Source organism: Leuciscus leuciscus (assembly GCF_965113295.1).
Source record: "Leuciscus leuciscus genome assembly, chromosome: 9".
In the NCBI taxonomy this organism is placed as follows: Eukaryota; Metazoa; Chordata; class Actinopteri; order Cypriniformes; family Leuciscidae; genus Leuciscus; species Leuciscus leuciscus.
Genome location: NC_138733.1, coordinates 31338149 through 31354027, shown reverse-complemented (window position 1 = coordinate 31354027; position 15879 = coordinate 31338149). Strand labels below are relative to the sequence as shown.

General features: G+C 39.9%; 1 protein-coding gene and 2 long non-coding RNA genes across 3 annotated transcripts; 1 reads left to right on the top strand and 2 right to left on the bottom strand.

Annotated features, from left to right (window-relative positions):
• Window positions 1-644: 644 nt before the first annotated feature.
• Window positions 645-1518, bottom strand: LOC309506948. The gene is made up of 3 exons (XR_014208979.1): window positions 1485-1518; window positions 1024-1097; window positions 645-933 (listed from the first exon to the last, which is right to left on the bottom strand). It is a non-coding gene; the product is annotated as an uncharacterized lncRNA (long non-coding RNA).
• Window positions 1519-3031: 1513 nt separating this feature from the next.
• On the bottom strand, window positions 3032-6624 carry LOC309506940. Its single transcript, XR_014208971.1, has 3 exons — window positions 6195-6624; window positions 4968-5125; window positions 3032-3855 (listed from the first exon to the last, which is right to left on the bottom strand). It is a non-coding gene; the product is annotated as an uncharacterized lncRNA (long non-coding RNA).
• Window positions 6625-7675: 1051 nt separating this feature from the next.
• On the top strand, window positions 7676-15879 carry LOC309505817 (uncharacterized protein). Its single transcript, XM_082179274.1, has 5 exons — window positions 7676-7691; window positions 7880-9097; window positions 10397-10571; window positions 10688-15553; window positions 15729-15879. Exons 2-4 carry the CDS (start codon window positions 8113-8115, stop codon window positions 15246-15248), a joined length of 5721 nt encoding a protein of 1906 aa, XP_082035400.1. The 5' UTR covers window positions 7676-7691; window positions 7880-8112; the 3' UTR covers window positions 15249-15553; window positions 15729-15879.

Below are 15879 nucleotides of genomic sequence, written 5' to 3'. Positions count from 1 at the left end.
ACTAATCAAAGTTACAAAAGTTCTTTATTCAAGAGCAGTGAGTGTTTTTCTCTGTTCTCTTTGTTCTTTGATTAACTTAAATGACAGAGATAATTAGTGGCTACAGTGTACTGTCCCTTTAAGACCAGCCGCTGTTGACAGAGACGCGGAACTCACACGCGGACTCATTCTCTCACGAGGCACAACTCTTCACGTTCGTCATAAGACTGCTCTTATGTTATAAAGATACTCGACAAAAATACATTTTGGCATAATTGTGTGTGTTCTTCGTTCAAGCGCGAAAGATAATTCTATTCTGTGCTGTCTTGTGCGCACGCACGATATCATCGCAAGTTTTTCTGTCACAGTCACGACAGCATTTTGGCAGCATTTTGGTCATATAGCCTAATTGCGTATAGGCTTGTCATAGCGATTGCGATATGATTAAACGTGCAGCACTAATTGAGGTTATTTTATGATTTAGATGAAACTACCATAAAATCTCACAGCATTAGCTATAAAATTGAGTTTGCAAGCCTATGAACAGTGGAGGAAAACTAATACATAAAGATGGAAAAAAATCGATTCTTGGCGTTTGAGAATCGATTTTGAATCGACCACATTTTAAAAAACGATTAATCGAAAAATCTATTTTTTTGCCCAGCCCTATTGCTGACAATGATCAATGGACTTTTTTTGCCTGTGTAATTTCACGAAATTCAAAAATGTGACTGCACCTTTACTCGCTGCAACATAAAATGCAATCAATAATAAAATCTTCACAAGGGACATGTGAGGTACTTAAAAAGTTAGAAAAGTGAAAAGGAGCATCAGCTTCATTTTCCGTTTGTTTTTCCTCTTTTCTGGTGGATGGTCCAGGCACTTCAGTGATTTTAAGGCCTACAGGAGGATTTTTATTCTTGTTCAAACTTGTATTTCAGCTTACCGAGATCCCTGCAAAGTACAAAATTTACTGTTAGTAAGGTTATTAAAATGATAGTTGTGAAATTTAAATAATTTCCTCAGCCTTGTGATGTTCCAAACCTGTTTGACTTTCTGTCTGTGAACCCAAAAGCAGATCTCAGGCATAATGGAACCCCTGTCACCGTTCGCTTTCACTGCATGAAACAAGCAGAAAAAAATTTTGTAAATCATTCATGAAACCATTCTTATGTACACTTGTCTAGTTCAATTCAATGCAACAATTTATATAAAAATGGTTAAGCTCCAAAAATGTCAGAGAAAAGATCCTAAAAATAATCAATGAGTTCACAACTCACGTGTTATGGGTTGTGTTGTAAGTCTTTTGAAGCCATATAATAGCTTTTTATAGTGATAATAATAATATAAAATAATAGTGATATTATTTTTAACATGAATGAGATTTGAGAGCATGAGGGAAGATTTTCAGAGAATAACTGATTAAAAAACAAGTACACAGTCAAACAATACAATTTCACACAGAAAAGTTCATAGTAATAAAGCATGTGGTGCATGTAACTTACTGTAATTCAATGTTGCCACTGAAATGTTCAGATTTTCTGGGGAAACAAAAGAACAAAGCTGATTATTCACAACATAATATTTATTGACCAGTAAATGGCTTTAAAATGGTAGGCTATTTGAGAGAATGAGGGCACCTGTAGTAAGTAAAGTTAGGCTAAACAAAAACAGACCAAACTATATTAACCTGCTTTTGTTATTCATAACAAACCCCAATGAGGCAGGAATCAGCTAAATTAGTTAGGCTATATCAGCAATTTGAAGACACAGTTGTACAGAATATTATGTTGAATTGAATGACTAAATCAATCTAAGACAATAAGTCAATAATTTCCATTTGTTCATTAGATCAACGTAGTTAGCATCGCGGCTAAAACCTTCATACCAGATACTGTGCAATAAACGAGTGGTAAACACTGTAAAAACGTAGTAATGTATAATAAATTTAGTTTATATATATATGTGTGTGTTTGAATATATAGTGAGTAGACTTTTGATTTCTCTGACCCACATATGTGCAATTTAGGACTTTTGAAGGTCAAACAATTATAATAAATAGCTTTAAAACCTTGTCATTAGATTATTTGTCAATACCTGCTCTATCCTCATCTTCATATTTATTATTTTCTCAGTCTTCTTATCCTGGCCTATTTCTTCCCCTCCTAAAGCTGAACTTTGACTGATAGTCTTTTCATTTTCGTCTGTGTCAGTGACGAAAGTAAAGGCTCAACTGATATTTATACGTTTTATGAATCATTTTCTTAGACAAGTTAATTTACTCAAGGCTACCAGGAAAGTCAGTATTGCCATTAGGAACCTTCTGCAAGCTTTGGAATTTGAAAACGTCTGTTTTTAAATGTTAAAAGTAATTTTAAATAATACAAATTATAGGCTACATTTTCCGCAGTTGGTGGAATTGGCAGACGTTCCCAGGCATCGTGCGCTGTGGAAACGCGTCAAAGCATTCTCATGTATAATTATGCAGCATTAATGCACGAATGATTTTGAATGAATATTTCATCATGTTGATATACAATGGTCACATAATGTTAAAACTAATCTTGCTATTGATATCTTTGTTAGACTACCGACCCTATAGAACAAATGTCCGGCTAATATCGAACCTAAAACGAACTTTACCGTGCTCAACCAGCGGGAGTGCATTTTACGAATTAGTAATCGCTGGCGTTCAGCGGGGAGGGAGGAAAGACTTTGTCTGCGTGAACCCGCGTAGATGCACTTTATGCAGTGAAGACTGTAAAGTGTTTGATAACTTTATTCAATTTCTGTGTATTTCCTACCTGTAGACAGTTCGGCACAGCACAGGTCAATATGACATTTGTTATGGGCTTATGTGAAGATTGTTTTAAGTTCACTTAAATTAAAAGTTGTTATATTTTTTGTTTTAAGTTGTTATATTTTTTAAATTGATAGCTTTCAATTGTACTGCAAAAAATATTGCTGACCATGCCACGGCGGGCCAGACTAAAAACCCATAGCTTACCTTGTATGGCTGATGTTTGTTCTAAACAAGTCAGTCGTCTCCCAGTCAGCAAATTTCCTTTGGCAAAGATGTGGGCCAGATAAACAGCTGAGCTGTGGCCCAGATTAGTTTGTGTTGGCCGGCCCAGATATGGCCCACATCTCCTTTGCCAGAACTGAACCAAAGGACTGCCTTAACTCCACCAAGCATGAGCCAAATACTACAATTTCATGTGGCCCATATGTGAGCCTGGTATGCAACTTTAGTATGGTTGAGTTCTGTTAAAATCGAATGGCCCTTATGTGGCCCACATGCAGCTGACAGTATTTAAAGTCTTATTAACTCACAGGTAAATTAAACACTCAACAACAAATGTACTCAAATCTATTTATTTTGACAAGCATTTAAATAATTACAGTTAAAGTGTTGTACTTAATTACAGTAGTATTCAGTTGAAAACATTTCATAAAAATAAATATAATTACAGCAAGAGTTGAATAATAATTACAGTAGTATTCAGTTGAAAACATTTCATAAAAATAAATGTAATTAGAGCAACAGAGTTGAATTTAATAATTACAGTAGTATTCAGTTGAAAACATTTAAGAATACAAATTAATAATATAAATAGCATTCAAAGTTAATTTTTTACACCAAAGTTCAAAACACTCGATCAAAGCGTGTATTAATGTTATATTCAATTAGTCTAATGAGAGTAATACAAATAAATCACAGTAACTTGGTAAAGAGAACTTTAAAGAGAAATTGAGAAAGTTAAAGCAAACTTGAAAGGTAAAGAGTTGAGAAGTGTGTTGACGTGCAGAGAAGTCTCCAATGAGGGTCGGCAATGTGTTGATCTTTTCCAGTAAGGGGATTCTGCCTGACTGCACCTGCAATAAAGAAGAATTTAAATAATGTTAGCAGCAGCAATACAACCTGGAAGCTAGAGCTGCAGGATAATAAAAAAATAAATAAATCATTAATGTAAATTTCCTTTAATATTTTAATTGCAATTATTAACAAATTAAACACCTCTGAATTACCAATGTATGAAAGTTTTTTTCCAGTAAATTTTCAAAATGAATTGCAAATTGTATTTTTCAATACGTGGGCCAGAATTATACCATAATTCCTTATGACAAATTATTTAGATTTTTAGAATACTTTTGCAGCAACCGGTTACAATTTACAGCACTGCATGTATTCTGCTTTTTTTATTTTTAAAAGACATGCACACTCTAATGTAAAAACACACCAACACAGATAGCATTAATGTCATGTTTTAGTCCAAAGACAGAGTCTACAAAAAGAAGTGTTTTTACTAACACAAAATAAACTCAAGATAATCCGCAATGATGCCAGACAATTTGGAAGCAGAAACACACAAACAATAATGGGCCAAGTACTGAATGCAAGGAGAAACATAAAGGGTTAGTTCGCCCAAAAATGAAAATTCTGTCTGTAATTACCCTCAAGTTTTTCCAACTTCTGGGTTGTACGTCAGAGCGTAGACTCACTATTGGCCGACGCTGGTCATGTGTGGGATGCTGGCCAATCGTGAGCCTACGTTCTGACGTACAACACAGAAGCGCTGTGCTGTTACACTACGTGAACTCACTCAGAGGAAAATGAAGAGTTGAATAAAGTCGCTATTTTTGCTTGTTTTGCGCACAAAAAGTATTCTCGACACTTGATAAACATAAGGTTGAGCCACTGTATTCTTGGACTATTTTAACAATGTCTTTACTAACTTTCTGGGCTGGCAAGTTTCAATAACAGAGAAGCCTATGGAGGAGTGAGACAGCTCTCAGATTTCATCATAAATTTCTTAATTTGTGTTCCGAAGATCCCATCCCTTTAAGCTCTGAACCATGAATTTGTGACTATTACTATTACTGAGATAACAGAAATAAAAATACAATGTTCTGTAAAGCGTTTTTGAAAAGTTGTGTATTGTGCAAAGTGCTATACAAATAAAAGTGACTTCTAAAAAAGGTCTTACCAATGACAACTTCCTTTACGACAAGGCGTTGGACACCAATCTTCCCATTGACTTCTCTCCAGTTCATAACGTGTCACAGCAGTTGTAAAAGTGCCTTTCAGCACTCTCCACACGGTGTTATTCAGGTCAAAGCCACCAACCAGACCCAGATAGGTAATCTAATAGGGAAAAAAAAACATTTTGTAAGTGGTTGAAATATGCATTTAAATAGACCACCCTAAAATGAAAGTGCTTTTATATTCAAAAATTAACTATAAACTATTACTTACTCCATCTGAAACCATATTTTCTAGGTTTTTAATATGGAAATTATTGTCATTGTCCAACCCATACCGCACATTAGGGCTGGGCGGTATGACAGTATACCATAGCATGGTATATAATCTCTATCGTTAGAAATCAGAGTAATTATAAAAATGTCCTGCCTCTTCCAAGCTTTATAATGGCTGTGAATGGGTGTTCAATTAATTGATAGTTAACAGAAATACAGCAATTCATTGTTTGTTCATGTTAGTTCACAGTGCATAACGGTTACTAAAGTTAACAAGTACAATTTTTGATTTGAATGTGTTAGTAAATGTTGAAAGTAGCATTAACACATATTAATATATCCTGTAGAAGTGCAGTTCATTATTAGTTAATGTTAACAAGGTATTTTAATCAGGTTTTGTATCGAAAGTCATAATTTTGGTATTGTGACTTGACACTAATAGCCTAACGTAACGTTACAACTTTAATTTTAAAGAGGGAAAAGTCATGAGAAAAAGTCTTAGTTGAATATCATTTCAGAGTTAAATAAAAAGATACATACAATAATGCACACGTATTAATGTGTTTATTCTTGGCACTTTTATATTATTATAATTAGTTGAATGATTGTGAACACAAATTAGGATTTAGGTTTTTTGACAAACAGTAACACCGACATTGGACCGCGTCGCCTTAATTCACAAATAGGCTACTACACATTACAAACTATACTATTTTATATGTGTACGACAGTGTGCTGCTGATTTATAAACAAAAACATCTTAATTTAAAACGGCGAACTGCTATAGCCTACATTAAACTTTATTATAAGTTATAGCAGTAAACTGAGGAAAATATTAGCTAGTTCAACCCCTTCCTCGATGAAACGAATAACTAAACGCATAATAACATGCAATATTGACACATAATGCTGCATTTTTCAATTATATGACTTTAAAATGCCAAAACATCACTTACCTGAATGTACACAGTCGTGAGGAAAGCAGAGTAAATGGCGTCGTCAGCTCAGCTGGCCAGCGTCGCAGTCAAATTAGCGCCGTAGTCTCTCCACCAATAGGAGGGAAGATGCATAGCAACCTGAGGTGTGGAACGGCGGATGTTTGCCGCACCTGATTTCAGGATTCCTGTGTTTTTCCACATATAAGCCACATGTTTACCACAAGTCAGTGTTTCTCACTGTGTGCCATAGCTCAACCACATATGGTTCTCATGTGTTCGTTGTTATCTGGGCCATATACCACAAAATCAGTTGTGAACCAAGAGAGCATTTCCCGCAGTTTTAAAGTTATGGCAAAACAAATATGGCTACAATTTGGCCCATATCTGTTCAGCCATGCCACATCTAGGCCATATGTGCCAGATAATACCCACATGTGGCCCAAACGTAATAGCTGCGTTTTGAATTGAATATGTTCACATCGTCATAAACTTAGCCTATCTGTTAGTTTTCTTTTCAAACACCAAAAGTGTCAAGTTCTTACGGCGTCGCGTCATCTTTGTCAAGATGTTTTTCTTTATTAAATGCATCATAGATAGCGGTTAAGCCATTTTTGTAATAACATAAAAAGGGTGCTGCTAGTTAAAACCCGAATATTTGCGCGAAGAAGAAAATTACTAGCCTACTGGGCGCTGGTGTGACGTAACTGAAGAGACGAATTAGCATGTTCTTATTAATATTATTAGGAAATAGTTTTAATGCATAAAAAAAAAAAATCACATTTACAATAGGCTAATTATTGAATTATTTAACGTTGGAAAATTGTATTATCAAAAACGCCCCTGTCAGGGCCCCTTAGATGTCATGTGCCCCTGGGCAAGTGATCAGTTGCCCTAATGGTTAATCCGGCCCTGAGTAGACTCTGTATTTATATTTATTTGGCGAGTTTACAAACCTTGTAAAGGAGAGCCGAACAAACAGCGGAAGCTTTGATGAGAGGAGCCGTTACTTTCCCGATGACGTCGATCAGCTGAGCTTTGATTGCGCGCGAGCAGCGCGAGGATCACTGAAGCGATGACAGCAGAGGAGAGAGCAGAAGTTTCGTGACAGAATAAAACTTTTCTCCTGGTTCTTCTTCTTCATATTATTAATATTATTATTAGTGTTGTTGTTTAAGGCTTAAATTAATCAATAAAATAGGCCTATACTTATGGAGCTTATAATATGACAAAATGATTTGAATTTGAATTGTGTAAATTTGAATTATTTGCAAGTGTAATTGTCATGGCACACATTTGTTTTTTATTTGTTAGCACCATCTTGTGGCAGTTTGGTGTTATAACAAAGAAATGTATTATTGTAAACTGTTTTCTTAGTGGTTAGTTTAGGTCATGTGACTCTTGGTTTAGAGGTTAACCAGGAAATAGCCGCTGTGTTCCAGTTTCTTTCCATGCGGTGGGCCAACAAGTCATCTCTCTGTTTTCTTTACGTTTTTGTGCCTCGGAAAGGCTTTGCCTGTAAGTTTGTTATATCTTTTTTCAGTGATGGCAATTTGTTGATAATTACACTAAGAAGAAATGATTGTAGCTTTTTGATATGTGCTCAGAGAATATTTGTAAACAGCGGAAATTCATTTGTGTTTATTTTGAGAATATTTTGTAACAAGACATTTGTAATCTTTGTATATTTCAGTTTTACAAAAAAGAGAAAGAAGAGGAAAGAACAAAACAGTAAAACTTTCAGCTTTAGTACTGCGTCTGCCCTTTTCTGACTCCTGTTAGCTATCTGTCAGTGTTGCGTAGATGGAACACGCATCTAGGACGGAATAGTAAAAAGGCAACCGCTCAGTAGGCACTGAAGTTCAAAGAAAGCAAGCTTTAACTCCATCATTCCTCGTTCATCATTACGCCCTGTACTCCTAGACAGTATTAGCAATTCATGATGGCGGAGAAAGCTACGGAGGCTGGGAAAGCTATGGAGGCTGGGGAAGCTACAGAGTTAAGTCAAGCATTAGAAACAAGATCTATAGCTTCTGCTTCGACTAATAGATCTAGAAGCTCATCGGCTAGCGCAGCTGCTGCCAAGGCTCGCGCTAAACTGGAAGCTGCACGGGCCAGGACTGAATTCCTTAAAAAAGAATCAGAAATCTTGATTGAGAAAGCTCAACTGAAAGTTACAGAGGCATGCATGGAAGCGTCTCTGGCAGCTATAAAGCATGAAAGTGAGGTGGCAGCAGCCATTGCTGAGACAAAGGTTTTGGAGGCAGCAGCAGATAGTGAACTTGGAGAAAGGATTTCTGATGTGAGAGAAGTTTCTGATCGTACTCGTGATTACGTCATGAATCAGTCTCAACTGAGGTTATTGTCTCCAGCTGGAGATGAGCCATGTCAACTACCTCTAAAGCCCATTGTCCATGTGTTGAGGCCTGAGACACCTCCAAGGCATCATCGCTTAGCATCTTGGGATGTCAGAGATTCCAACAATAAACCTGATACTGAGAGTATAACGCAGCATCCTCAGAAGTCAGTGCAAACAACTAGTCAAAAATACCAAATTCCACCGTTCACTTCTTCTCCATATAAGACAACACCACAACCATCGTTCAACAACGACAATAATGTGGGTGAGGTCGCCAGGTACTTAGCACGCCGAGAGCTAGTTAATTCAGGTCTCTTCAAGTTTGACGATCGTCCTGAGAATTATTGGGCGTGGAAGTCCTCTTTCATCAACGCAATTGAAGGTTTGCACCTGTCAGCTGCTGAGCAGTTAGACCTTCTGTCTAAATGGTTGGGAGAACAGTCTTCACAACATGTGCGAAGGATCAGAGCTGTGCACACAGGTAATCCAAACACAGGCTTGGGAAAAGCTTGGGAGCGCTTGGAAGATTGCTATGGCTCTCCACAGACTGATCTCATGAAATGGCGTATGTATGACACGCCAATTCGATTTCCATTTTTGGCGTGCTATCAACACGCATAATCGCTTTTCAGCGTGTTTATCAACGCCGTTGACTTAACGTTACATTACTTAGTCTGTATAGATATGACCTACCCCAACTCCCTAAAAGTCCCTAAACCTACCCGTCACTGGGGTTAATCTTCCCACACCTAAACATACCCATTTTATGGACAATATTAAAATGATAAAACGTAATGGACAGATATGTAGGAAAATGGCATTTTTATGAACAATATGGCTTTAAAAGATAGTTTGAGCCACGAATCCTACCCCTAAACCTAACCATAACCATTTCTTAAAACTACCTAGGCAACAATTATAAAGAAAAACAACAGACAGACGAGTATAATCACAATCATTTATTTATGGTTCCTATAGAACCATAATATACTAACCTTACAACACAACATCGATTCACAAAATACACCAATTTTATTAGCTTGATGTAATCCAAACCTTCAGAATCCATATTATTTGCAAGAAAAAGATCCAAACTCAGCCCTTTATCCAGTAATCGTCATCTTGACCGTAAACGTCAAACCCCGCGCTTGTTATGAATTCAAATTCAAAAATTGCGCCCTCAAGAAGCGACAGGTTACTATGGTTACGGCAGTAATATCAAACGCTCATTGGCTCTCGCCTCGCCTGCTTCGTCACAGATTGCGTCATGCACATTCACATTTGAAATGAAGTGCGCACTGCCGCGCAGCCTTCAGAGCGAACCGAACCGAAGACGGATTAACGTTTTCATGGATTTGAATTAATAACTTAAATTCTGCTCTGTCTGTTACCTCATCATACAAAACCACTGCCAGAGAGGACTGCGACACATTGATCGTCACGTGAACAACTTTTGGTACCGATTTTGACATTTTCTCTCATTAAATAAATTATTGTGATTATACTTGTCTGTCTGTTGTTTTTCTTTATAATTGTAGCCTATAGTTTTAAGAAATGGTTATGATTAGATTTAGGGGTAGGATCAGCAAACGGGGATAATGGTACGTGTAAGATTCACGTCTGAGGCTGTTAAACTGTGACATCTACACGTTTTCCAAAGGGGACCAACATGATTATTTCACGTACATTTTGCTCCGTTTCGCTCGGACATTTAACGGCGTAGACATACACGCGGAAGATGACGGTTCGTTTCGGCGTGAACATACACGCGGATAGCTCAAAATGCGTATAGATAACACGCCACTTTTGACTTGAAAGTGGCGTGTATGTTTACGCAAAGTCATGATGTCATGTTGCTCTCCAGAGATTATTGAGAAATCCCTCTTTGACAGGATTGATAGCTTTCCAAAAATCAGCAGCAAAGATGCGAAAAAGCTTAGAGAACTTGGAGATCTTCATAGGAAGTGGAGTCTGCGAAACATGAAGGCTACCTACCCGGACTTACTTATCTTGACACCGCACGTGGTGTTGCTCCCATCGTAGATAAGTTACCTTACAGTCTTCAGGAGAGGTGGATGGCTCAAGGTTCTCAGTACAAAACAACACATCAAGTCACCTTTCCTCCATTCTCATTCTTCTGTGATTTCATCTGCAGAGAGGCTCGAACACGCAACGATCCAAGTTTTGCTCTGTCTTCAGGAATCCATAGTGTGTTGAAACCAGAGCAGCAATTCAAGAGACAAATGAAAAGCTCAGTCTATACTCACAAGACGGAAGTGTCAGCAGCGACTGTGAGTCAGACACGCAGCTCAAACTATGAGTTGGATGATGTGGATAAGATCTGCCCGATTCATAAGAAGCCCCACCCTCTCAATCGTTGCAGAGGTTTTAGGATCAAACCTCTGGATGAGCGCAAGACTTTTCTAAAGGAGAAAGGTGTTTGCTACAGGTGCTGTGCAACAGCCACTCATCTGGCCAGGGACTGTAAGGCAGCTATTAAATGTAAGGAATGTGGCAGTGATGCTCATATCGCAGCGCTTCATCCAGGACCACCGCCTTCAAACTTATTTGATCATGGCGGGGAGGGAGAGATAGACACGCCTCAACCTGCTATAACTTCCAAGTGTACAGAAGTATGTGGTTACGGTGAATGTTCACGGTCATGCTCTAAGATTTGCCTGGCTAAGGTTTACCCAGAAGGCCACCCAGAAGGAGCAATCAAGCTTTATGTGATCCTGGATGACCAGAGCAATAGATCGCTCGCTAGAACCAAGTTCTTCGACTTGCTGCATGTCAAAGGAGAGAAGTCAACATATACTCTACGTACCTGTGCAGGTGTGACAGAGACCGTGGGAAGAAGAGCTACTGGTTTCATTATAGAGTCTTTAGATGGAGTAATGAAGGTGAAATTGCCAACGTTGATCGAATGCAACAATATGCCAGACGACAGGGCCGAGATACCAACACCTGATGCAGCACGTTGGCACACTCACCTAAAGCCCATTGCTCATTGCATTCCTCCTTTGGATCCAGAAGCCCAAATTCTTCTTCTTTTGGGTCGTGACATCCTTCAGGTTCATAAAGTACGGGAGCAACGTAATGGTTCTAATAACGCACCCTACGCGCAAAGACTAGACCTAGGATGGGTCGTAGTCGGAGACGTCTGCTTAGGATCCGTCCACAGGTCTGCAGCACTTAGTGCTTACCGTACCCATGTACTTGATAATGAACGTCCTTCTCTACTTCCTCCATGTCCCAACAAACTCAGCGTTAGGGAGAAGTTTGACATCAAGCCTCTGCCTGAGATATCTCTGGCGCACGGCACCTTCATCTTTGATGACTATGCCATAGGAGATACCATCTTTGAGAGGACAAAGGAGGATAATAAAGTTGGATTGTCTATTGAGGACAGGCGCTTTTTGGACATCATGGATAAAGAGATGTTCATGGACGAGAGCAATAGTTGGGTTGCACCACTCCCATTCAGAACACCTCGCCAACGACTCCCTAATAATAGAGAACAGGTATTTACACGCCTAACCTCCCTTTTGCGCACATTGGAAAAGAAGCCTGAGATGAAGTCTCATTTTGTTACCTTCATGCAGAACATCTTTGATCGTGACCATGCCGAAGTAGCCCCTCCTCTTCGAGAAGGCCAGGAATGTTGGTATTTACCTACCTTTGGGGTGTACCACCCACAGAAGCCCGGTCAGATCAGAGTTGTCTTTGACTCCAGCGCGCAAAAACAGGGCATCTCCTTGAACGATGTTCTTCTCTCTGGTCCTGACTTAAATAATAGCCTCTTGGGAGTCTTACTGCGTTTTAGAAGGGAGCTGGTAGCTGTAACTGCAGACATCGAACAGATGTTTCACAGCTTCATTGTGAAAGAGGAAGATAGAGACTTCCTTCGTTTTCTCTGGTTCAAAGATAATGACACCAGCAAAGAGATTATTGAATACCGCATGAGGGTGCACGTGTTCGGTAATAGTCCATCTCCTGCTGTAGCCATTTATGGTCTTCGACGAGCAGTGGCTTATGGTGAGGAGGAATATGGTTCAGACGCCAGACACTTTGTAGAGAGAGAATTCTACGTCGATGATGGACTTCTGTCAACACCCACAGCTGCGGGAACAATCGATCTGTTGACACGAACAAAGAAAATGTTGGCCACTTCAAATTTAAAACTGCACAAGTTTGCTTCTAATAGCAAGGAAGTAATGAATGCATTCCCGACCGAAGATCATGCGAAGGGACTCAAAGATCTCAACTTGGAAGTTGACCCTACTCCCATCCAACGTAGTCTCGGACTTAGCTGGGATGTGAAAGGGGACACATTCACCTTTCATGTAACCGACATTAAGAAGCCCTTTACTCGCAGAGGGATACTGGCTACTGTCAACAGTCTCTTCGACCCACTTGGGTTCGTTGCCCCTGTCATCATTGAAGGGAAATTTCTGCTACGAGAACTCTCAGGTGAGACTTGTGACTGGGATTCTCCCCTCCCTGAAGACAAGGAAGAAGCATGGAATGCATGGAGGAGATCCCTACAAGATCTCAAACAGCTGGAGATTCCTAGAACATATGTTTATACTACTCTCTCTACAGCTCTGAGGAAGGAACTTCACATTTTCTCTGATGCTTCTGTCAAAGCGATTGCAGCAGTGGCATATCTTCGTGTCATCAATGGCGAAGGAGCATGTCACACTGGGTTCGTCTTGGGGAAGGCCAAATTAGCTCCGCAAGCTGCTCATACCATTCCCAGGCTGGAACTAGGAGCTGCGGTTTTAGCTGCAGAGATAGCAGAGATAATCACAAATGAGCTGGACTTCACTCTAGATGCTGTGGAGTTTTACACGGATAGTAGAGTCGTCCTGGGGTACATCTATAACCAGACAAGACGGTTCTATGTATACGTAGCCAACAGAGTGCAGCGTATCCACAGAGTGTCAAACCCAATGCAATGGCACTATGTGTCTACTAAGCATAACCCTGCAGATCACGCCACCCGCTCCGTTCCTGCAGCTCTGTTGGGCACCACCACCTGGCTTACAGGACCTGCCTTCCTGTCGCAAATGGATCAGAATCTGTCTCTGGAGGAGAGGGAATTTGACCTCCTCGGGCCAGAGTTGGACACAGAAGTTCGTCCTCTTGCTACTAATGTATCCGATGATTTTCATCTTGAATGTCAACGATTCGAGCGATTCTCGTCTTGGAGGTCATTAGTCAGAGCCATAGCTTTTCTCATACATGTCGCCCAGACTTACAAGTCGTCTGATGATGGAGAAAGAGCCTGCAGCTCATGGCACTACTGTGCTAAGCCTCGTACAGTGAAAGAGTTGTTACAAGCAGAGGAAGTTGTAATCAAGAGCGTTCAGAGGGAAGCTTACCAAGAAGAGCTCACCTGCATCGCCAAAAGAAATGACATCCCGAGGCACAGCGCTCTAAAAAAACTGAACCCTTACGTAGATAGTAGAGGTCTTCTCAGGATAGGAGGTCGGCTTAAAAATGCAACTTTGGATCTCCAAGTGAAGTTTCCTTTGATTATTCCAGGACGCAGTCATGCTGCGAAGCTACTTGTGGAGTATTACCATGATCGAGTCAAACATCAGGGTCGTGTGTTTACTGAATCAGCTATCCGCAATGCAGGGTATTGGATTGTTGGTGTTAGGAAGCTTATCAACAGCATTGTACACAAGTGCGTCGTATGCAACAAGCTTCGTGGGAAGGTAACTGAGCAGAAGATGGCGGACTTGCCCATCGATCGCCTGAGCACTGAACCTCCCTTCACGCACGTCGGTCTTGATGTTTTTGGACCTTGGACAGTTGTCGCAAGGCGCACGCGAGGAGGACAAGCTCAGAGCAAAAGATGGGCTATTCTTTTCACTTGTATGAGTATTCGTGCCATACATATTGAGCTGATTGACAGTATGGATTCATCCACCTTTATAAACGCCTTGAGAAGGTTTTTTGCTCTACGAGGTCCTGCCAAACAAATCCGGTCTGACTGCGGGACCAATTTTGTAGGAGCCTGTAAAGAGCTGGAAATTGTGGTAAATGATCCTCAAGAGCCTAGTGTGAGGAAGTACCTGGGTGGAGAGGGTTGTTCATGGGTCTTCAATCCACCTCACGCATCCCACATGGGAGGAGCCTGGGAGCGGATGATAGGAGTCTCCAGGCGCATACTAGATTCCATGCTCCAACAGATCAGTCCTTCCTGCTTGACACATGAAGTGTTGTCTACCTTGATGGCAGAGGTTACAGGAATTGTCAATTCAAGACCCCTTGTTCCCATTTCCACAGACCCAGATTCACCTTTCTTGTTAACGCCAGCCATGCTCCTAACTCAAAAGGGTCATACACTCCTCCCACCTCCAGGTGACTTCAAGGAAACCAATCTCCATAGACAGCAATGGAGAAGGGTGCAACATCTTGCTAATACTTTCTGGAATAGATGGAGGCGTGAATACCTCTCAACGCTCCAAAGCCGAAGCAAATGGCAAGAGGAACGAAGAAATCTAAGAGAGGGCGATGTTGTCCTTCTTAAGGATGCTCAAAGTAAGCGCAATGAATGGCCTATGGCTCTTGTGACCAAGATTTTTCCCAGCAGTGACAAAAGAGTCAGAACGGTTGAACTAAGAGTTGCAAGGAATGGGACAATCAAGACATTCCTCAGACCTATATCAGAAACAGTTCTGCTCATGCCAACGGAGGACTGATATTTGTGAGGTCTAATGTGAACATTCTCGAGTTATATGGTGGTATCTAAACAATACCAGGCGGGGAGTGTCATGGCACACATTTGTTTTTTATTTGTTAGCACCATCTTGTGGCAGTTTGGTGTTATAACAAAGAAATGTATTATTGTAAACTGTTTTCTTAGTGGTTAGTTTAGGTCATGTGACTCTTGGTTTAGAGGTTAACCAGGAAATAGCCGCTGTGTTCCAGTTTCTTTCCATGCGGTGGGCCAACAAGTCATCTCTCTGTTTTCTTTACGTTTTTGTGCCTCGGAAAGGCTTTGCCTGTAAGTTTGTTATATCTTTTTTCAGTGATGGCAATTTGTTGATAATTACACTAAGAAGAAATGATTGTAGCTTTTTGATATGTGCTCAGAGAATATTTGTAAACAGCGGAAATTCATTTGTGTTTATTTTGAGAATATTTTGTAACAAGACATTTGTAATCTTTGTATATTTCAGTTTTACAAAAAAGAGAAAGAAGAGGAAAGAACAAAACAGTAAAACTTTCAGCTTTACTACTGCGTCTGCCCTTTTCTGACTCCTGTTAGCTATCTGTCAGTGTTGCGTAGATGGAACACGCATCTAGGACGGAATAGTAATCTAACTAAAT

What these genes read in the sequence shown, in the direction of transcription:
- LOC309505817 (XM_082179274.1), top strand. Translation starts at nt 8,113, where the DNA reads ATGATGGCGGAGAAAGCTACGGAGGCTGGGAAAGCTATGGAGGCTGGG. An exon ending in GACTGATCTCATGAAATGGC is followed by an intron (nt 9,098 to 10,396) that starts GTATGTATGACA and finishes GTTGCTCTCCAG; the next exon opens with AGATTATTGAGAAATCCCTC. An exon ending in CACGTGGTGTTGCTCCCATC is followed by an intron (nt 10,572 to 10,687) that starts GTAGATAAGTTA and finishes TTTCATCTGCAG; the next exon opens with AGAGGCTCGAACACGCAACG.